This window comes from Podarcis filfolensis (assembly GCF_964270895.1).
Source record: "Podarcis filfolensis genome assembly, chromosome: 5".
Lineage (NCBI taxonomy): Eukaryota > Metazoa > Chordata > Lepidosauria > Squamata > Lacertidae > Podarcis > Podarcis filfolensis.
Window position 1 is genome coordinate 82,206,841 of NC_139608.1, and position 23,279 is coordinate 82,230,119.

Sequence of the window (23,279 nt, forward strand, 5' to 3'; positions counted from 1 at the left end):
TAAGGGTGGTTACAGCCATTTTATTGCACATATTACCACCATCTACACTAAATAAGTGGTAAAATCATCCTCACCACTTGGAAGAATTCTATGAATGACCAAGTTTACTCCAGGATCTCATCCCGAAGTTACTTGGTCATTTGTATGGGTTCTCTGCAACAGTCTAACCAGTTAAAGCTTGAGGGCCTTCTTGGTTGTGGCGCCCGCCCTGTGGAACGCCCTCCCATCAGATGTCAAGGAAGACGTAGAAGATATCTGAAGGCAACCCTGCTTAGGGAAGGTTTTAATGTTTGATGTTTTATCATGTTTTTAATATTCTGTTGGGAGCTGCCCAGAGTGGCTGGGGAAACCCAGCCAGATGGGCAGTGTGTGTGTGTGTGTGTGTGTGTGTGTGTGTGTGTAGTAAAAAAACCAAGACAAAAGAGGTAACCAAACTATTGGTCGAACTTTTTTTGCTGCTAAGCAGTGTGCTGAGTGTTTCCACTCATCAGTTGTGAACGTGTGGTTAAATATGTGGCAAAATTGTAAGTACTTTTTAATATGGTAAACCTTGATTTATCCAGCTATGACAACACAGAGGATGAGAGGTGAAGGGGCTGGAGCGGTACATTTCTGGTATCCAACATTTCTCTGGGGGACAGCTAGGTGTACCAGCCAGCCAGAATATCATCCTCCTGGCCAGTTGCCTGTTAAAAAGACATCAACCAGCAATACCCTGTGTGTTCAGTGTTCTTTTTCTGTACAGTCAATAAAATTCATTTCCTGTGCACAAAATATGGCACCATTTGGGCAGGACCCTGCACTCGGGGCCATTCTGCCCTTAGGGCAACTATTTTCATATAAGAAAAGGCACTCTGCACATGCTCTGATACACTCATTTAGGAGTAGGGTAGAAGTGATTTTTTAACTGAACAACTAGCAACCCTAGAGCACTTGCCTGTTCCCCCCTCATCTCTCCCATCCTTTGTTAGCAAAATGCAGATGCAAATGTTTGGTTAGGGGTTTTTCCCCCCCTTTTTCTTTAACCTGTGTTTTTCCTTTGCAGGCCCATCTGCTAAATATCCCAAGCTGGAATTGGAAAGAAGGGGATGATGCAATATGCCTTGCAGAACTCAAGCTGGGCTTCATCGCCCAGAGCTGCCTGGCACCAGGCCTATCGACAATGCTGGCCAACCTCTTCTCCATGAGGTCATTTATAAAGGTAATGTCTCATCTTATTACAGGACATTAGCATGGGATTCAATTTGTCATGGGGCTGAGTAGAGTGCATGGCCTAAACTCAAAACAGAGAGAAATACATCAGTTCTGATGGTTAAAACATTAAACAACATATTCCAAAGGAAAATAAAACCCATAGCCTATTACAAATTGGGCAGTGGGCCAGGTTCCTTCAAAATTATGCTTTTGTTTTTGTTTGGCACATCCATGGGCATTAAAGATTGTTCAAAGTGCATTTTTAATACTTTATTTCTTTCAGATAAACCACATGTTTATCAATGTAGAAAGCCCCCACAGGTTTGTTTTTTAAATATATATATATATATATATATATTTATATATATATATACATATATAAAAAGTGATCTCTATCCAATCCATATGGCAACAAAGTGCCGAGAGGAAAAAAGACACAAAAGTTTTCCTTTCTTGGCTTCTCCACACACCCCATTTCCAACCCATCAAGTGGCCAGTGGATCCCTTACCTCAAGTATAAAATACAGAACATGTGTCTGTACAAAAGCCCAAGTCTCCAGCAATAATAATTCATTTATCCTCTTCAGTCAACGATGCCCTCGAGGTTTACGTGAAAATAGTAATAAATTATAAAGCCCAATGATTCTCAAGCATTTGGAGGCGACTACAGTAGGGACTTCTCGGCTAAAACCCCACTAGTTCCCTCAGAGTTAATTTGCTCCCATTTGGTTTTTGGCTGCTCTCCCCGGATTGGGAACTTGGGCTGATTCATTTGGACAAACGGAATGCAAGGAAACAGGACCGCAATCATGAAAGAAAGGGGATGGAATACTCTAGTAATTGTTCTGCACAGCAAACATGGAGAAGCTGCCTAGAGCATAGCAGAGGTAGACAACCTTGTAGGGGCTGAGGGCCACATTCCAATGGAGGAAAGTAGCCGAGGGCTACATACCTGTGGTAGCCAAGGCCAAAGTGAACAGGAAAATCCATTCTCCTCCCTCTTCTCTTTCTTTCCCTCCTTCCCTCTCTCATTCATCTGTTCACTCATTCTCTGTCACACATACATGGAGGCTTCCACACCCCTAGACAATCAATTTTATTAAAGCTTTTCAACCTAATATACCATAAAATTCAAACTAAAGAGAACAATATATATATATATATATTTAAAAACCCAATATAACAGGAAAACTAAAGAAAACTAAACTTAAACTAAAGGGGGGAGCAAAATACATTAATAATAACCCTCATATGATCCACATAAAACACAAAATTATAAATATATCTATGTAGTGCTCAGTCACCATTTTATCTTAATCTCCACACACAGAGAGCTGAAACCTCCCACCTGGCAGACCTTCCTCTTCCTCAGTCTCCCACCTTAAATAGCGGTTATATACATAATTGGCAGAGAAGGAAACAGAAGTATCTCTTTTTAATCTTCCTGTTCTTTCTCTAACACTACAGATTTTTCAAAGCAGAGGTGAGGGAGGAAGCGGGGATATTTGGGCTGCAGCAGGTACCTCCAAAGGGCCTCCTATGGATGGCCTTGATGTGATGTTTAGGAATGCCATAAATATATGTCCCCAAGACACACACACACACACAGAGAGAGAGAGAGAGAGAGAGAGAGAGAGAGAGTATATCCTGCTTAGCAAACAGGAATGCTATTATATAGAATATTTGTTTGTTTTAAGCTAGGATTGCTTTAAATTCTGTAAGTTAAGAAACGGGAGTCATTCCCAGAAGATTCTCACTGGGGAATTCATATTTTTCTCCTCTTTTGTTAAAATGAAAGAAGAAGGGCGAAATTATTGTTGGAGGAAAGTGGCTTACAATTCTGGTATTAAACAGAGTTTGAGATAGTAAGCAGAAGAAAGCCATTTTGGACCAATTTGAAACCGAAGATAATTCTCTTGGCGAAGAAGTTCAGCATCATTCTGAAGTACCAAAATAATCAGATACCGAGGGAAGGAACCAGGAGAGTAATACTGGGAGAACCCTGAAGTCCATCTGTACCCTTTGAGATCCCCACCCCACTTTGCACCTCTCCTTCTCAAATCACTGAAAATAACGGGATATTTTTTCATGGGAGATAATTTTATCCATGAAATGCATCCTCTGCACCTCACTTCTGCCCATTTTGGTTCAGGGATAGAGAGGAAAAGTCACAAAGAAAGTAGAAAATATGCTCATGAGCGTATGGGTATCATATATTCCAAAGGGGAAGCTAACAAAACAGGTGCATCTAACTACATGCCACCACAATTCAGATTTATTTGTGCACATATATTTTGTTGGACCTCAATCTCATCCTGACCAAGCCCCTCTTCCACAAAGTCCAGCACTTTGTTCTCAGGGTGCACACGCTCTACGTGGGGCTGCCTTTGAAGGTGACCCGGAAACTACAACTAATCCAGAATGCAGCAGCTAGACTGGTGACTGGGGGCGGCCGCCGAGACCACATAACACCGGTCTTGAAAGACCTACATTGGCTCCCAGTACGTTTCCGAGCACAATTCAAAGTGTTGGTGTTGACCTTTAAAGCCCTAAACAGCCTCAGCCCAGTATACCTGAAGGAGCGTCTCCACCCCCATCATTCTGCTCGGACGCTGCACCGAGAGCCTTCTGACGGTTTCCTCATTGCGAGAAGCAAAGCTACAGGCAACCAGGCAGAGGGCCTTCACAGTGGTGGCGCCTGCCCTGTGGAATGCCCTCCCACCAGATGTCAAAGAGATAACCAACTACCTGACATTCAGAAGACATATGAAGGCAGCCATGTTCAGGGAAGTTTTTAATGCGTGACATTTTAGTGTATTTTTGGTCTTTGTTGAAAGCCGGGGTACAAATAAATTATTATTATTATTATTATTATTATTATTATTATTATTATTATTATGTTGCAGGATGTGTGCGCCTGCAACAAAGAGTGATAAAACTTGCAGCACAGTTACTGTTGATGGTGGTTGTGCTCCTGGGTTCTGCTCAGTGCCAATTCCCTGTCCTGTTCTGCATTTGTTTCAAATCTCGTGGCCTTACTCTGGATTCTTATCAGTTGTTTTTTTTTTTAAAAAAAAGGCCTGTGGGTTTTTGGGTTTTGTTTTGTTTTTAAAGGCGCCCGGCAGCAGTCAAGAATGTGATTACAATCACGAACAGGACCACAAAAACAAGAAGCAATTTTTTTTAGCATTGAAGCTTGCATGTGTTACCTCTTGATTTTGCTGGCTAAGTGCATTGCCCCCACGCTACTCCAGCTCTGTGGAGATAGGGGAATGGCGAGGTAGTCTCAGTTGCTCCCAGGCCATATAGAAAATGCTTCAGGTAAATAACGTTAGTGGAAATATACAATGTTAGAAGCTTGCCAGCAAAATCTGAGCAGAAGTCCTGTCATTTTTGGAAAAATAGATTGAAGTGGAGAGTTTCTCCCCCCACTCTCACTAGCCTGATTGCAAAGCAGGATAATACATCATAAATGTTTGATCCATCACTGACAACAGTGCATGATCAGTGGTGACATTGCACATACTTAACTGATTATGGCTTAACTTTGCAGCCAAATTATTTGTCTAAACTCTCCACAGTAAAACAAACTTAGAAAACCAAAAATGCTATTTTGCATCTGAATATTTTTCTTTTGCTTTTTTTAAAAAGCAGCATTCTTCATATGGAAACTCTTATTTTGCATCTAACCTGACCAAAGGAAAACAAAGCCAAGACAACCAAAGTATATAACATTCAATTGTGCATGATCTGAGCAATTTCTGAAAATACTTAGTGTATGTATGTGTGTACACACACACACACACACACACACACACACACACAGAGAGAGAGAGTTAGTAATGTGGATTTTAACAGCAAAAGAAAAAAGAATTAAAGCAGAAGTAATTTATAGGTTATATCCACATCAGAGTTCTATTACTGGTAAAATAATAAAATACTGATGAGTACATAAATATGTACATATACTCAGGACTAGACAGAATTGTTGCTGTATGCGGAAATAGTATAGCAAATTAAATGCTTATCTGCACTTACGTTTTGCCCCTTTCAGACAGAGGTCCGCACACCAACGCTCCATGTCTTTTTCTTTTCTTTTGCTTTGTTTGTTTGCTGCCTTGCTCTGAGCTTTCCCCATGAAAACCCAGTCTTTAAAGCCGAATCGGAGCAAATGTCAATTCTGGAGTTCCACAGATTGACATTTGTGCTGATGGAGCTTTAAATAGCAGGTTTTTGTGGGGAAAGCTCCATAGGGCCCCCCTCCCAAAAGGTGCTTGGATACAGAACAAGCGCAGGAAAGAATGTGTGGTGGGGGGGTAGCCTGTTTGGTGCCAACTGTGAGGTCCTGGAACCTCCACTTTGCTTAGCTGGCTTCACATGTCATATCAGCTGTGCAGGTCAGAATGCCCATTGTTGGGTCATCAACAATCAGGCATCATCTACCAGTGCCTGTGCACTGACAGGGGACCCATTGCCAGCCCCTGGACCTCCCTGGATCTTCTGCTGCTGGTCCACCTGGTCGTGTCTGCATTCACATTTGCCCTTTTGAGCGAGAAATCAGTGACAGAAGAATAGTCCTTGATAGCCAGGGTAAGTGAATGGGCAGCACTGACCATCTCAGTGAGGAGGTAGATGAACTCAGGGAGAGAGTCCTCCAAATTCTGGGGGAAGCGCTGCAGGCAAGTTCCTGAAATCAGCATGTGAGCCCACATGAATGGCAGTTAAGGCCATGTGTACTGCAACTCATGGCCACATTGAACAGCTGCTCTCCCAAGGTGTTGGAGTTAACAAAATCATTATCTTCTGAACCACCCTGAGATCTTTTGATGAAGTGTGGTGTACAGTGCTACCTCAGGTTAAGAACTTAATTCGTTCTGGAGGTCCGTTCTTAATCTGAAGCTGTTCTTAACCTGAGGTACCACTTTAGCTAATGGGGCCTCCCGTTACCGCTGCACTGCCGCCGTGCGATTTCTGTTCTCATTCTGAAGCAAAGTTCTTAACCTGAGGTACTATTTCTGTGTTAGCGGAGTCTGTAACCTGAAGCGTCTGTAACCCAAGGTACCACTGTATATATAAATGAAATAAATTTGATTGCAAGTTGCACCTCAGAAATACCTGCTCTGTCTGCACAAACATTTATCTTCTCTGTCCTCCAAAGGAAATTCACTATTGGAACTTCCTATTGTATTGGAAGGGCCTGAGGGTAGAAACCTGCCAAGGTGTTTAATTTCACAAGTGACAAGGATATGAAACACATCAGCTCCTTATAATGTACACAGGCCAGATTTGTGTCTAGTCGTGCTCTGTACTTTGTACTCATCTTTTCCGGAGCGGTACCTGCTTATCTACTTGCACTTCAATGTGCTTTCTAGGTGGGCAGGAGCTGGGACCGAGCAATGGGAGCTCACCCCAACAGAGGCCCATGGATGTGTGTGGTGGAGTTATCACTTTGAAGAAGGGAGGCGATAAAGACAGGGAGGGACTATGCACTGTTTGTAAGAAGGAAGGAGACATGCTGTATACAGAGTGGGTTTGACGGGCTGAGGACTGGGCTAAGGGGTGTTTGGCCTAGAGGTAGGAAAGGGAAACCTGTGGCCTTTCCAATGATGCTAGACAACAACTGGTCAACATCCCTGACCATGCTGCATGCGGCTGGTGAGAGTTGGAGCCCACAGGTTTGATAGCTGCAGGTCCACCACCTCTGTTTTAGAACTACCTGAGCTGCTGTTCCTTCAATAATTACATAGAAGTAGAACTGAGCTAGTTGTGGCTTATGATGTCACTGCTGCACTGTGACCTGACAACCCTGACCGGGCAACAGAAAGACAGGAAGCAGCAGAAAGACTAGGGGCTGAGTTTCACATATTAATATGAACTCATTCGCCAATTCTTAGGCTGCAGACTTTTAGCCCTGGTGTATTTACGACTGATTTGGTTAAAAGACAGAATGTAGGCTCCAGTGGTTGTCCTTGGATCTCCAAAAGTCTCATGAGACATCACCACGAAGTTTAACTGAACTGGAAAGGTTCATAAACAAATCATACATCCCTTTGTGAAAAAGCACTTGGAGTACCGTGAGAAGCAGACCTTCCCTTTCCTTTTATAAAGACACAATTCTGTCATTGAAGACACAAAGTCTATATTGCTTTAGCTCCATGACAGCTGATTTTCAGTACCTGAGATCTCCAATCTCTGTACAACATGGGCTAATAAAGTTGAGCCAGCAACAATGGAATTCATTTCAGAGCACAGGTTTCAGCTGTAAAACCTTAAGTTTGTTTTGCCAAATAAACTATTCAGGCACTGGGTATAAATCTCTCTTTATTAAGTACTGAAGAGCCTAAGAAAATAGATGTGCTTGTTTCTTTCAGATATCATGTGCTGCAGAACCAGGCTTTATCGCCATTTCATTGTTGTTTCTGTGGATGTGCTAGCTATTTTAGGGTTTGATAGTTGATATATTCCTCAAAGGTTTTCATACACTTTGGAAGACGTATGACTTCAGCTTGTGAAATGACGAAGTTGAAAAAACACTTCAGAGTAAAATTCAGCTTTAAAAAAAATATGGCAGTATGAGATAGTTTTTATGTTTCTGATGGTGGTTTTGGTGATGAAAGTGAGTAACAATCCTTCAGAAATCTTTGTAATGCTAAACTAGTTGTTCCAGTTCCGTCCTTGGCAGGAAAAGCTACTCTGCTGGGCCTCTTGGAAGCACCAGCAGATACCACCATTTTCTCCTGACCCAAAAGGCTTTGGAGAAAGGGAACATAGTGGTGGTTTTGATGGTTCACACAACCAGCTCGAGTAGCACTGTGCTCACTTTAAGAACATTAGAAGAGCCTTGCAGGATCAGACCAAAGGCCCATCTAGTCCTGCATCCTGTTTGCTCTCAAGCACTCAAACAAGGGTGCTTGCTTTTGTGAGTGTCCCTGCTCTAGCAACATATATGAAATGATGAAATCTTCTAGGATAGCATTTGCCAATCTGATGCCCACCAGATGTTTTGGACTATAACTCATCATCATCCCATGCTGGCTGGGCTGATGAGAGTTATAGTCTAAAACATCTGGAGGGCACCAGATTGGCAAAGGCTTGTCTAGGAAGTGTGCACACCCCAATTTTTGGCTAGTGGCATGACCCCTCCTTTCTTGTGATCCCTCCCCTGATCCCCCCCCCAAACCACCAGGACTACACTCGCCTTTTAGGAAAGTATTAGTGTTCAGCTCCAGCTGCAGTGGGATATGTTGTGCTGCAGCCTAAGCCAGGCTATAAGTTCAAGGTACTGTATTAAAATGTGAGATAGTGGCAAGCAAGGCCAGTGTTACTCTAATGAACTCATATCAGTGACTAGAGCTGAAGGACCTGATCAGTGCATTGGAGGGAGCACAGGGGCCAGAATGGTGCCCATCATAAGTTGTTGGACTACAGCTCCCATCATCCCTGACTACTGACCTTCCTGGCTTGTGGCTCATGGGTATTGTTGTCCAACATCATGTGGAGGGCATGATGTTCGCTATTCCTGGCACTTCTAGTCCTTGATTGCTAGCTGTCTGACCCGTTTCGTAACCAATTACACACATGCATATCCACCACTCTGCTTTCTTTAGAACATGGAGGAAATCAGTTGTTAAGGGGGGGGGGGCATTTTCCAGCCTATATTTGGACATGCCCGATCGTTGAAGCATTTCATTGAAATCATTGAACTGCTTCCCATAGCAAACAGTGCTCACTTTACAAGTGGTTTAGCTCTATGACCTGAAATGCATTTGTATCTGTAGTAAGAAACCATCGTTGAAAGAGTCTTGTGTTTTGTGGAGACACACTGGCTATCACTGATGCTTTTCTGAAGCAGCTTGCCCTTGAACATGACAGTCAGATATAAGTCATTGCCTCAGGATGTTTTCAATTGATTACTGAATGGCTGCAGAATTAATTTGGGTATCTTTCAGCAAGTTGCTCCAGTTCAGTGTTTTAATATCTTTGCTTGACTACTGCTGGAGACATGCATTCATATTTCATTATAAGGAATTTATATGTCACATACATATACTTAACAGATAGATTATTACTGGTTGATTGTTTTTAATTTATTGCCTGCCATTCACCCTAGGGTCCCAGGGTGGGTTACAGCCATTTAAAATGCAACATGAAAATAATATTTAAAATGTACAATTACAAAAAAAATACAATGACAAAAAATAGGGTGGGTCTATAAAATATACATCTTGCACTGGATTAAAAAAAATCAGGAAAAGGGAGATAGATAAAACTGCTATAAATTGTTGGACTGATTGAGACGTTTAATCTGAAACCAAGCTGGATTGGAGTTTGTTGGTGTCTCTTGCAGCCTCTGTTTACATCATGGATGTTGGCTCATATTATGTATATATGATTTGTATTGTTTTTTGGTGCCGTTGTTGCAGGTTTGTCATGGCCTTGGCTAGAATAATAAAATTATATTATTAATTATTATTATTATAAAAAACAAAATTACACACTGCTTACATGGCTTAGTCATTCCTTCATAAGACTAAACATCAATTTGCTGTTAAAAAATAAATAAATACATGGGTAATCCAAAAGGGGGCAGATATTTTCTTGTAGTAGAAAACTGAAATAGATGGAAATTTGTGTATATCTATATCTGTATCAATAGCTGGCAGCCCAATCCTATGTTGGTTTGTTTAGAAACGCATCTAATTTTACTGGGAGAAAGCACTATGTAGTACTGTAGCCTTTGTATACAAGACACATCTGAATATTTTTCTAACTAAACTTTCCAGGTTCCTCCTGCAATTCATAGGACTTAGCTTACTTTAATCGAAGGCCATTGTTCTCCAAAAGTTGCCTATATTATTATTATTATTTTTCCTCCTTGCTGACAATTATAGAGAGAACATGCAATGGAAACTTAACAGACATAATTAATTGGTAAAGCAAATAACTGAGATACCATGTTTAATTACCTCAAAATTGATTTGTTTTTAATCACCTCCATTTGTTTTTGCGGAATGTGGTTGCAAATTCTAAAAGCGTCTCTCCCCACCCCCTTTTTTCTCTCTCCTTCTTTCTAGATTGAGGAGGATACGTGGCAGAAATACTACTTGGAAGGAGTTGCTAATGAAATGTATACAGAGTATCTTTCTAGTGCCTTTGTCGGTTTGTCATTCCCTGCTGTTTGTGAGTAAGTATTTATACAACCATTTATTTGTAAGCCGCCTTCTTCCTCTCAAATGGCACCAGAAGCTCCTTGTTCCAAACCCCAATACAGTTGTACCTTGGTTTTCGAACAGCTTAGTTCTTGCAAGGTTCTGGCTGCCGAACGCCGCAAACCTGGAAGTGACTGTTCCGGTTTGCGAACTATTTTTGGAAGCCTAACATCCGACAGGGCTTCCGCGGCTTCCCATTGGCTTCAGGAGCTTCCTGCTCAGAAGCCACGCTTTGGCTTCCGAACGTTTTGGAAGTCGAACGGACTTCTGGAGCGGGTTTCGTTCAACTTCCAAGGTACAATTGTACCATGGTTCAGTGTTAATGCAATAGCATTGTAGGACATCTTCAAATACTAAGGTTTTTTTCGTGTACTGTAAATGCATTTAGAATGGATGTGAAGTGGGAGTGGGTTTTTTTGGAAACAGACTAAAGGTAAAGGTAAAGGGACCCCTGACCATTAGGTCCAGTCGTGATCGACTCTGGGGTTGTGGCGCTCATCTCGCTTTACTGGCCGAGGGAGCCGGCATACAGCTTCCGGGTCATGTGGCCAGCATGACTAAGCCACTTCTGGCGAACCAGAGCAGCACACGGAAACGCCGTTTACCTTCCTGCTAGAGTGGTACCTTTTTATCTACTTGCACTTTGACGTGCTTTCGAACTGCTAGGTTGGCAGGAGCAGGGACTGAGCAACAGGAGCTCACCCCGTCACAGGGATTCGAACCGCTGACCTTCTGATCGGCAAGTCCTAGGCTCTGTGGTTTAACCCACAGCGACTACTTGTGATCTATTTCTTAGAGCTATCTTCCAAGAAGTAGGACATTGCACATTTTGTAGACATACCATGAAAGCACAGAAATTGGTATGAAATACTGCTCCCCATTTTTGCTTTTTTAAAAAGGCAGGTATGTAGCTCCTATCACTGTGAAAATGAGCTTGGAAGTGTCTGTGCACATTTGAATGAGGCTTGTGAGCTGAATAGGATTTCCATGGGTCAGGTGGGGTTTGGGTCCTTCATAACTCCCTAGCACCTCCTCCCATCAATAGCTGAAGCAGAATAAATTAAGCAAATCCAGGCAGAGGGGTATTATTTTGCAATATACACGCAGGTCACAGAATCATTCTTTTATTTTTCCAGAATGCTGATATCTACTTACTTTAAGTCAAAGTACACAGAGGACTGGTCATTGCAGGATGGGATTACATGACACATTGCTTCCATTATGAACAATAATAAAAACTGACCAAAATAAGAATAATTAGTGCCAACCTCAAGTTCAGGCTTATTTTAATTTTCATATAGGTACATTTCACAAAGAAGAGAGCTGTGTTGACTGAGACATATTTAGGATACTGACATATTATAGGCTTTGCATTGCATATATTTTCATACCTATAATAGAGCTGGACCAAAATAATCATCTACGGAATGAAAACAGCCACATAAGCTGTTGTGCAAACACTTGGATGCTCTAGTAGGTAAATTCTATAGTGGATCTCATGCTTGCATAAGATATTGTACAAGGTCTTCTGCAAGCAGAACATCAGCCTTGGGTTTAATTTCAAACATGCAGCTATCTAGGTATAAATGTCTCTTCCGTGAGTGGAAGTTGGTTCTGATTGTGGCTGGGCACTTACAGTCTTCCAAGAACTTGCAGACAAGCTTCCTGGTTTAATCAAAAGTTGGGGAATTTAACTGTTGAGTAGCTACAACCAGGTGACTGAGCTGTACACATGGTGAAAACGAAGGGTTATGGTGGCAGGGGGAGGGTGGAGAATTGTTTATAACAATTATGTCAATAGTTGTCTTGCATGCCAGAGAGTTTATTACTATACATCATTCACAATGCCTTCAATAAAAGTGACAAACTGCATCTGTCATCTCCATCATATAATATGTGCAGTGAAAAATTTCAGGATTGTCCAATACAGTAAATCAGCTTAACATGATTAGAACTGAACTTCATTAAAAGAGCCAAATACATTTCAACCAAAGACTTCCTCTGTGACTGTTCTTAAACTAGTCTATGACCTCTTGATTCATATTAAGATACAAAAAATGGCCTCTAGCTAGTACAATAAACTTATTGAATATAAACTTTATTGATTAATAATATACATACAGATACTATCAATATATATATTGGAAGACTTTGGTCAAAACTATTTTTGTGTTTTTAATGAAATTCAGTTAAATCAGTTTTTTGCTTTTCTTTTTCTTAAACGTAGTAAAGTTTAAACCATTAAGAAATATAACAGTGTGTAACCAAACAAAGTCAACACCACAGTCATATTAAGTATTGGACAAATCTGAAACGTCATTGGAGATTTCAAAGATGATGACATTCAGATCCAGGGGGGCAAACATTGTGTGTGATGTGCCATAATGTCAAAGCTGTGTCATAATCAGGTTACCATAGAGGCAGATGTGAGGGCATCAGGCCATATGTGTGTGTTGGGAGCAGGAAGGAAGTGCCCAGACTGAAAGGTGTTGCCTAAAATAGGTTGCCAGGAAGGAACCTGCTGTCCTAGTAAATAGGTAGAGGTGCCTATTTTGAGCGATCAGATTTTCATGGAGAGAAATTGAGGCTAGAACCCAAGGAAACAGTGAATTGAACAGCGAATCAGTAATGGCTCATGTCCACAATAGTGGCTGGCTGAATAATCCTTAGTTGGACAACTATTGGACAGCTGTTTTCCATTCTCCTCCTGCATGCTATTTATTGATCATAAGCAGTCAGGGTTGCCTCTGTCTGGCTGTAGTAGTAGCAGGGCCACACATAGTTTCCAGGCTTGAGCAGTTTGATCGTAGCATGCTGATTTTAGCTATGCTAGTGCTAACATAGTTTGAATATGTAGCTCAAATCATGTTCTTACTTGCAATGAAAATAAAGCACCATCTATTTCACACTGCAAGTCTTCATTCCATTTAGCCTTCAACCTACACAGACTGTGACAAACTTTGGATAAAACATTTTTATTTCCACATAAAACTGCTCTGTGTTTTTGTTTTTTCAAAATTAGTAAGATGTTTCAAATACATTTCCATTTCTGATGATTTGGCCATATTTTTTATATTAAAAAAGAGGTGTTTAATTCCCATATTAGTAACTATTTCACTATGAGATACAGATTATCACATAAAAATATAATTTATACATAATAAGGTTACCAGATTTTTTTCAATGAATCCGGGGACACTTTTCAACTTCAATGGATTTTGTATGGGGACTGATTTGTAAATCCGGGAACTGTCTCTGGGAAACGGGGATGTCTGGTAACCTTAAATTATACCATATATTTAAATTCTCATCACATAATCAAGTGAATCTCAGCAATTATATGAGGATTACAATTTTACTCTTTTTTAAAGGGGGGGTACTTTTGGACTCTTTGAGTTGCATGTTAACTTCATTTCCATGTAGCATCATTTCGGAGGCCTGATTCTTGCATCGTTATGAAGGGGGATGAAGATGTGAGGTATAGAAATACACAAGATGCTTTCCTACTCATCCTTTTTCTAATCACCCCTGCCAGTGTATAAAACTGATTTGTGAGTTTATGTGCTCACCATTAGCAGGGTTTGCAGTAGTTTGCAAAGCTTGGTGCTTGGCTTATTAACTTGGTGAGCAGTCCCCGTGGCTTCATATGAATCTGAACAGAAAATGTCACCTGCTAAACATAAAATCTCAAACGATTCTTGCAACATTTTGCAGTGCAGCTAATCATGCCCCAGTGGGCATGGTTCACGTGAAGCAAACCCACTGGGAGCAAAAGCTCAAAGCATTTTTCATTGTCAAGGCAGCTGTGTTTCCATATGGTTCTTGAAAACATGCCTACGCTATGCCTGTGTTCAGTCTACGGCTATCATTTGTACCAAGTGCTGAGGTAGAATAATCGATAAAGAAAGAGGCCTTTAATGAATTTTAGGAGCACCCCCAAAACATTGGCACGCTCCTGAAGTATTTGATTATCTGGAAACTTAATTATCTATTTTCTGATTTAAATTAAAGAGAGGCAGTAACTCAAACTTAACCAACATTTTAATGATAACATGATTCCTCACTTCGGGTTAATTAAAGCTCAGCGGCAATTAGGATGTGGTGTTGTATATCACCAAGCTTGGAGCATGAATATTTTCATTACAGCAAGGAATTTGTGTTTTGTTTCATGGTAACATGGAATACATTAAAATGTGCTTGTACTTGGTTCTTGAAAACAAACATAAATTGCTTGTACCTATTGTTTAGTCACATGGTGGCACACCTATAATAAGCTGTTTTGATATAATATACAGAGATGGAGCACTTTAAATAGCCTTTCGTGCTTTAAAACAGTTTGTAATGGATATTGCTCTTTTATAGGGATTGATAATCCGGTTCTTAAATTGCCACCCAAAATGGTGCCTGAAGAGAAATGCAAAGCAAAATGTGCATGTGTGTTTCTTAGGCAAAAAGTCTGAGGAATTCGAAAGGAAGGGTTCTGATTAAGCTAGCACAGTTCTCAGAAGGCTTTTCACAGGTCTCAACCTTAAAAAAAAGACGAGCAAAGAAAAGATCAGGGCCAACATGTAAATTGCAATTCAGAGCAACTCCAAGTGAAAAAGAAGTGGGGGGAAGTTCAGAGGTTTGAGCTGGCCAAACATGAAAGTGATTAAAATACTGTAGTTTTTCTCTTTGCTTTGTGAACTTTATTTAGGGACATGGGCTGATGCAGCTTGTTCCTCCCTCTACTTTCCAGCAGCACAGTGTATCCCTATATCACAATGTTTGGCTGGTAATACATCACAATGTTGAAAAGCTGATATCGCCCAGCCCATGTCTCCTCTTTTCCAGGCTAAACGCACGCAACTCCCTCAACCATTCCTCATATGGCTTGATTTCCAGACCCTTGATAATCTTGGTTGCCCTTCTCTGCACACATTCCAGTTTTTTCAGTATCCTTACATTGTGGTGCCCAGAACTGAACACAGTATTCCAGGTGTGCTCTGACCAAGGGAGAGCAGAGATGTTAGTACTATTACTTCCCTTGATCGGGATGCTATACTTCTGTTGATGCAGCCTAGAATAACATTAGCTTTTTTCTTACTGCTTCATCACACTGTTGACTCATGCTAAGCTTATGGTCAATTAAGACCCCTAGATCCTTTTAACACATACAACTGGTAACACATACTACTGGTAGATCTTGTGCAGCTGGTTCTTCCTGGCCATAGAAAAGCAGCATTTCTGAGGGCACTGTTGCATCATGTAACATTGATCATTTGGGATAAAGCAGATAATTTTTCCTAGGGGGCTGGATAGTAAATTCTTTCAGGAAGCTCAAGATAAAGGAATAAAAAGTGTTCCTATTCAGAGCTGTCTTAGACTGCGGACCATCACATTGTCCCTGTTGTTCAAGCCTTGTTCTTCTCCATCAACCTCCTGCTGAAATTAATTACTTCCAATTTATAAAGCTTAATTATATTTCATTTACTTAGTCAAGTGGGATATCTATGGTATCTTCTTGGAATTGAGAGGGCAGCAAATAGAAGGAGGTCTTATTATTATTTTACCCTTTCCGGTTTCCTGCTCTGAGTAGTGGTTAGGAATGGGAACTGGAATCACTTCAGAGTTTTTGTTGATGGTTTGGCACATCTGATAAAAGGTTGCTGCCGCACACAGAGTCAGAGAGGTCATTTGGCTGGCTACTAACAAGGCAAAACGATACAGATAAATGATTTGCTACTTGCTGCAAGTCTTTTGCTTATCAGTTCTTCTTCACAGAACCATCCTGGGGCTTCAGTGATTTCCAATTATTTAGGTCCCTAATAAAGGCCTGCTTCACAGGGCCACACATGCTGCCTACCTGCAATCTGTTTGAGGTGAAATCAACCGGGGCTCAGCTGAATGAATGCCTGTCTACCTACAGATATAGAGTTGCAGTATTGCACAACTAGATTTTTTCATAACCCATGAAAATGTTGCATGGCCACAGCCAGTTTTCCACCATGCAAATTGGCTCTGAGTAGGAGCAAAAATTAATGTAGAAAGTCAAACTCATGGAATCATTGAATTGGAAGGAACCTGCTCCTTTCCCCTGCCAATCAAATCATATTAGCGTTTTGGCAGTGGCAGAGGGTGTCCAGAGAGTTTTACTGTGTGTGAGAGAGAGAGAGTGAGTGTGTGTATGCGCACACGTGCATGCATGCATGCAGAAGGGTTCAGCAGTCTCTTGGGTAGTCACACTGACTTTTAGTTAGCATTAGCAATGGAGGAAGCAGAACCAATGAGGGTTTTACCTGCTACTGTTGCCTCTGCCAGTGCTTCCTCCTAACCCTTTCACAATGCAGAGAGAGAGAGAGAAGAAATGAGAGGTGTCACTGGGTTCTGCCATAGACATTATTCCCACTGAGTTCAGATATGTCTATACAGTGGTGCCTCGCAAGACGAAATTAATTCGTTCCGCAAGTTTTTTCTTCTTGCGAGTTTTTCGTCTTGCGAAGCATGGTTTCCCATAGGAATGCATTGAAAATCAATTATTGTGTTCCTATGGAGACCGCATGCCAGGCTGGCGGTGCGGAGAAGGGCTTTTCTCCCCACCGCAAGCCTTCAGGACAGGTACGGGAACAGAGGGGAAGGCGCGCAGCGCTTCTCCTCTGTTCCCGGGGCTTGCGGTGGGAGGAGGGTTTTTCCTCCCCACCGCCAACATTCAGAACAGCATTCTGAATGTTGGCGGTGGGAAGGAAAACCCTCCTCCCACCGCAAGTCTTCAGGACAGCCATCCGAAGGCTGGCGCGGGGAGAAGGTCTCTCCGCCCCACCGCCAGCCTTCGGAGCAGCCTTCCGAAGGCTGGCGGCGGGAGGAGGTCTCTCCGCCCCACCGCCAGCCTTCAGAGCAGCCTTCCGAAGGCTGCCGGTGGGGCGGAGAGACCTCCTCCCGCCGCCAGCCTTCGGAGCAGCCTTCTGAAGGCTGCCGGTGGGGCGGAGAGACCTCCTCCCGCCGCCAGCCTTTGGAGCAGCCTTCCGAAGGCTGCCGGTGGGGCGGAGAGACCTCCTCCCGGCGCCAGCCTTCGGAGCAGCCTTCTGAAGGCTGGCGGTGGGAGGAGGTCTCTCCGCCCCACTGCCAGCCTTCGGAGGAGGTCCGAGGACAGTGGGGAAGACGCGCTGCGCTTCCCCGCTGTCCTGGAGATTTCCCTATGGGCTTTCGTCTTGCGAAGGAAGCCCATAGGGAAATTCGTTTTGCGAAGCGCCTCCAAAACGGAAAAACCCTTTCGTCTAGCGGGTTTTTCGTCTTGCGAGGCGTTCGTCTTGCGGGGCACCACTGTACGTGCACCTGTTCCTACAATAAATGGCACACGGACTAAATTTCCCCACTAGTAATCCTGGGATTTGCAGTCAAATCTGAGTCTGTGGTGGGAAAATATTGTGTTCCATGTGCCTTTGGGAAAGCCCGCCTCCACTGCTGTCGCCTCCTCCACCTCCCTTGTAAGGTTCATATTTTATCTTAAGGCAAGCAGAGGAGGAGGAGATAGCAGTGGTAGCCACTTCACAGTAATTATTTGAATGTTCAAACAGAACACCATGAAAACTCCGAGATCTTTTGCGATTAGTAGAAAGGCAATCACCCATTCCTAATACCAGCACTTTTAAAATTGTACTGGGTGGGGGTGGAATTGGCAAGAAAAAGACCTGTTACTAACCCCTGGCTATTTTGAACCAATTGGATTTTCTCCTAGTAGAATATAGAGTTCATTAAAGTTCATGAGCTTCAAAGTTACTCTTACTAACTTCCTGTATGGGTTGTCAAGATTGAAAAAACAATTTACTCTAGGAAAAGGCACTTGTTGGCTACTGTCTCTACCTGTGAACCCAAGATGAGTGCTGGGACTTGCAGCATACCCAGACCACATGCTCTGTCTGTGGTTTTTTTTTTGGGGGGGGGGTGATGTCCCAATAAGGGGAACTGCCAAATCCCATACCTACTGGGCCTCCCACAACAAACATCTCCATCATGCCTGGCTTGAGTTTTAATTCATTCACCCATATCGTGATGTGAAGCATCTGTTGGGCGCTTCTTTTGCCTCATCTGGCTCCATTGAAAAGGAGAAACGGGGGAGAAAAGGAGTAACAGAACAGAGCTTTCCGATAGCACTTCTCACCAAATCTCCAGACAGATTCTCAGAGCAGTTTCATGTTGATATTAAACACAAAATTAAAAAGAGATGTTTAACATTGCAATGTGAAATATTTTTTATTTCTTACAACTTGGAAACATTATTTTCCTTTCCTTAGAGAACATGAGCCAGGACCAAAATGGGTTCCAAGTGTGCTTAATGAGGTTGAATGTGATTCTTCTTCTTCTTTTATTTTACAAGATCTGTACCTCTGTAGTTGGAATATAGGTGGTAACCATGAAGTCATCATTGTCTTTAAAAAATGAATAAATGATACTGAAGTTGGTTCTCAGTTCCTTATTGAACAAAAAGCTGTGTGAATAGCCTAAATGGTTTATTTGACCCAGCACCACAAAATATGTATCATAATACCCCAGATCATGCACTTCCATCATCTGAGAACTCTCTCCTTTGAGATGCGTCATCGTTCTGTGGGACATCATTCTATTTTCAAACTACTGACGTATAGATCGTGTCAAAAAACAACAACACACTTGCTCAACACAACTGGTACCAATTCACCATTTGGGGTGGCACGACTCAGGAATTATTAAAAGTGAGTGCAAGGAATCATTGATTAAAATTTTGATAGTACAATTTGAAAAATAGTTTCAAGGCCCAAATCCAGTCCACCACCCCTGTTCTAATTGGTTGATTGAAAATTCACTCCCTTTATACACCAGCACCTATCCTTAATTCTAACCACCAAGTGTAAAAAGTGTGGGGGGTGCTTACTTAATTGAGCTAATATCCATGTGCTGTAAATTAATATTTTGTAGGTTCATAGGATTGAAGGGACCACAAAGGTCAGCTGACCCAGGGGTCAGGGTAGATGGAGGTCAGTCCTGCGCAAACATAGTCCCCCTCCCCCCCAAAAAAGCACTTCAGTTTTGCTTCCCTTTTTTGATTGTAGCACCTGAGCTTGATGAGGCACATGACCCTCACCTGTTCTGAGCCTACTCAGGCTTGAGGAATCACACACCTCCTCCCAGAGTTAATGAACCCCACCTGGCCAGCTAGTGAGCTGGGCTGTGGGCCCTTGTTTGCCTCAGCCTCCTAAAGTGTCCCTTTGGCTGCTTCCTATGCATCAGAGCCTGCCGTGTTCATGGAGCCAGGGGCCCCTCTGGCTCTGGTGATGGGTCCTGCTCCTCGGGTTCCTGTGCCCTGACTCCCATCCCCTCGCCATCGCCTGTTACTCTGTGAGTACATCCTACACCAACTTCTGCTTCCCCATCCTCAGCTTGTGTGCTACGCCCCTTGCTAGGATCCTCTTCCTCCTCTCTATCGTCCTGCCAGTTCATGACATTTCATCACTTTGGATATTTTCCCCTTTGGTGTCAAATTAGTGAAAGGTGTGTGTTGTTTTTTATGGGAACTTCTGTCTACTGCCACATGCTAAAGTGGAGTTTTAATGCTATTGTGGTGGCAGGAATGGTTGGATTCTCTGTGTTGTTTCCTTTTCACAGTTTCTTAATCTGTGCACTGTAGGTGGAAAGGGGGTGACTAGCCTTTTCTTTTTCTAGTAGCCTCCTATTTTCTATATGCGTTGAAGTTTCCAAAATACCGATACCAGTCCATGTTTATATCTGTGTGTTCCATGATAATAGCAGATTTTGGGGTGGGGTTAGTGAACTAGGTATACAGAATGTTTCAAATCTATTTTATGTGAGTGGTAAGTTCAATACCCCCCCCAACACCCCCCCCCCAGAATAATAAATTAGAATAATTTCTTTCTTTCTAGGCAGGTGGAAACAGTTGGTCCTCTGTGTTCATCCTGCTGTCATTAATAAAATGTTAGCATTTCAAAAAATAGGAAAGAGTAATGTCTTTTTAAAAAAACTTTTTGTGAATCTTGCTATAGTACTTATACGGTGAAAAGCATTTATTAGAATCAATATGTTTGCTATTGTTGGTTCCTACCTTCAAGAAGGTCCCTATTGCAGCTGCCATTAGAACAGTAAGCTGCGGAAGAGGGTGTAAAAAAACTGGGATTTTTTCATTTATGTAAACCCCCTTCATCGTGTTCCCCTAACTTTGAAACATTGTTTTCTAAAACTGGCTTCATGGGAAATGGTTGGTCTCATATATATGAAATCAGCTGGCTTGAAACAACATAAAGATTCTTGCTGATGCATTATGTAAAGCAAGGGTAGCCAATATGGCACTCTCCAGGTGATGCTGACTGCAACTCCCATCATCCCTCACCACTGACTGGGGCAAGCAGGAGCTGAAGTACAGCCTCATCTAAAGGAACCAAGTTGGCTACCCCTGAACTAAATTGTGCTTGTATCAGCCATGTGGAATAATCTTCCCTTGGAAATAAGACATGCACTGACAGCTTAGTGTTTGGCACAATGTTGTTTTGCTTACCCAACGCAGGTTTAGCCTCAACAGGGCTGTCACCTTTTACTTCCAGCTGAAATTGTGTCTTGGTAACGTTTATAATGAAGAAGTGTTCATTTTTTACCCATGATAGGGTGACTGTTTTCTTCCTTCCTTCTGGCAGGCTGGTGTTTGCGAAGCTAAAGCTCTTAATGATAGCCATAGAGTACAAGTCGGAACAACGGGAAAGCAGGTAAGTCATTGTCGACAAAACCATTTTTCCTAATGCACCTTTGATAACTTGGCCTGCTTATATTTCTTCCTTCCTTCCCTTGAATGGATCTTTATACCTATGGAAACATTCTAAATCTCACTCATTGTGGCATCGCTGCACCAGCTCACATAACCCAACCAAATGGCTGCACCATCTCTCTTCTGACCGAGACTCCCATGAGGATGGTTGAAAGGAACAGTGTTTTAATTTCTGTTGCTAAACGCACTCTCTCTCTCTCTCTCTCTTTTTCCCTGCCCCAAATGCACAGCATATTTAGGAACCAAGGGTAGCAACTTAGCACCCTTCAGATGTTGTTGAACTACAGTTCCCATCATCCCTCACCATTGGCCATGCTGTAATCCACAACATCTGGAGGGATCAATTTTTCTACCCCTGCATAAAATGCTGCAAAAAAGAACCCCAATCTTGATGCAATCTTACATATAATTGCATCTACTTCGTTTTTTGTTTTGGTTTGCGGTGTTTGTCCGTGTTTATCAGTATTGCAAAAGGTTCCTTTCTTTGAACTAATTCTACAGTTGGTTCTGATTAGTCCTTGTAAATACACAGCTACTATAGATGTGTGTATAGTTATCAGTGAAAATAATTTCTTGTAAAGATTACATGTAGCTCCATGCTAACTATTGCATAATTCACTTTGAAAGTGTCTCTTCCGACACAGTTAAACAGATTATTAAGGCCGGGGGGGACCTTGCCAAACATTTGTTTCTTAATGCTATCCAGTGATCATTTGTTCCATTGGCTCAGCTTCGTTTTTTCCATCTTCACCTTTGCAGTCCTCTTGCCTTTTTTGCCCATAAGGCTTTTCAATTCCACTGTCTGTGGGGGACTGTAGATGCCAGTGAGTTTCTTCCAAGCCAGGCTCAGAGAAGAACATCAAGGGCTTATAGAAGCCCACCTCAGATGAGAGGCAAGCTTTTAAGACCCCTTGATTCTTTCTCTGCTTGAACTGATATCCAGATGGGAGAAGAATTGCCAGCTTTCCTGACTGGCAAATGCTGTTTACAGCCTAAGCAAAGCCTTTACCAAACAAGGATTATGGGTGTGTTGGTCTCCAAAGGCTGCACACACCTCTTAAAAGTTGCCCCCCTGCCACTGTGGGCACATTTATATGGAGAAGAGGCATACAAATAGAATGATGGAATAAATACATAATGGAGCTAGGTTGCTCCACTACCTTTCACAGGGCCAGTTTTAAGAGTTGCAGGGGTGAAATCAGAAGGTGGTAACCTAAAGCTGTCCCCACATGGACAACTGCAGCATTTCCACATACCCCAAGCCCCAGGAAAAAATACCTACGTTATCCCCCTTGGAATTTGAATAATTTCCTAGTTAAGCTGGGAGGGGGGGATGCTATGGAAAGCTCACCTGTCTTGACCCACAATATATTGTATACAAAAGATTGTGGTATAATCATGTCAGGTGTAGTGTTGGGATTGGCAAAATCATGGGTTTCCACATTGCTTACAGCAGTGTAAACAAATAAAGATGAGGGCAACACAGAAGAAAGGAAAGAACAGGACTGAAACTATGAGAATGTGTTTGCCGCACTTGTTGGAAATGAATGTGAATGGAAGGTGACTTTTCAAACATTCATAAAGCTAAAGATGAGTGCAAAGTAAGGGAAATCGGTTTTCTAAACAGCCCTGATTAGGTCTGATAAAGACAGCTTACCAGGTGAACTAAACTGTGCTTTCTGATAAGGTTTTACAGTAGAAATTTATTGCACTCTTTGTTATTTCACCTGTGCACCAACCTCTCCTAGGTTCAGGGTGAACCTAAGCCAGTCATTCATTGGAAAGGAACGTTCCAAAATTTGTCACACTTCCTTGGCATTTTAAATGGACAACACCCCCCCCCCCGAAATTATTGATCTCCTACTTGGTGTCTTATCAGTTTTGCTTTTTGGTGACCTAAGTACTCTCCGAAAACACAGATTCAGCACTCTTTGTTATACTAATGTTTGGAGCAAAAACATGCACGTTTGGTCCTACGTATCTCCTGTAACACTGCCGACAAGTGATATGTAGAAAGGGTGTATGTGATCCCAGATGTTTGTTTTATGTTGTCAAATACTAATCTCTGTTTATTTCAAAGGGATCCTATT

At 42.2% G+C, this 23,279-nt stretch overlaps 1 protein-coding gene across 15 annotated transcripts in view; it reads left to right on the forward strand.

Annotated features, from left to right (window-relative positions):
- Positions 1-23,279, forward strand: part of LOC310762901 (calcium-activated potassium channel subunit alpha-1) — a 564,221-nt gene that overhangs the window by 391,726 nt on the left and 149,216 nt on the right. For all 15 annotated transcript variants that reach the window (XM_083614569.1, XM_083614564.1, XM_083614572.1 and 12 more), the window contains exons 14-16: positions 1,046-1,201; positions 10,269-10,378; positions 21,062-21,130. In XM_083614569.1, the coding sequence (XP_083470695.1) occupies positions 1,046-1,201; positions 10,269-10,378; positions 21,062-21,130 (335 nt within the window). The remainder of the gene's footprint in view (positions 1-1,045; positions 1,202-10,268; positions 10,379-21,061; positions 21,131-23,279) is intronic.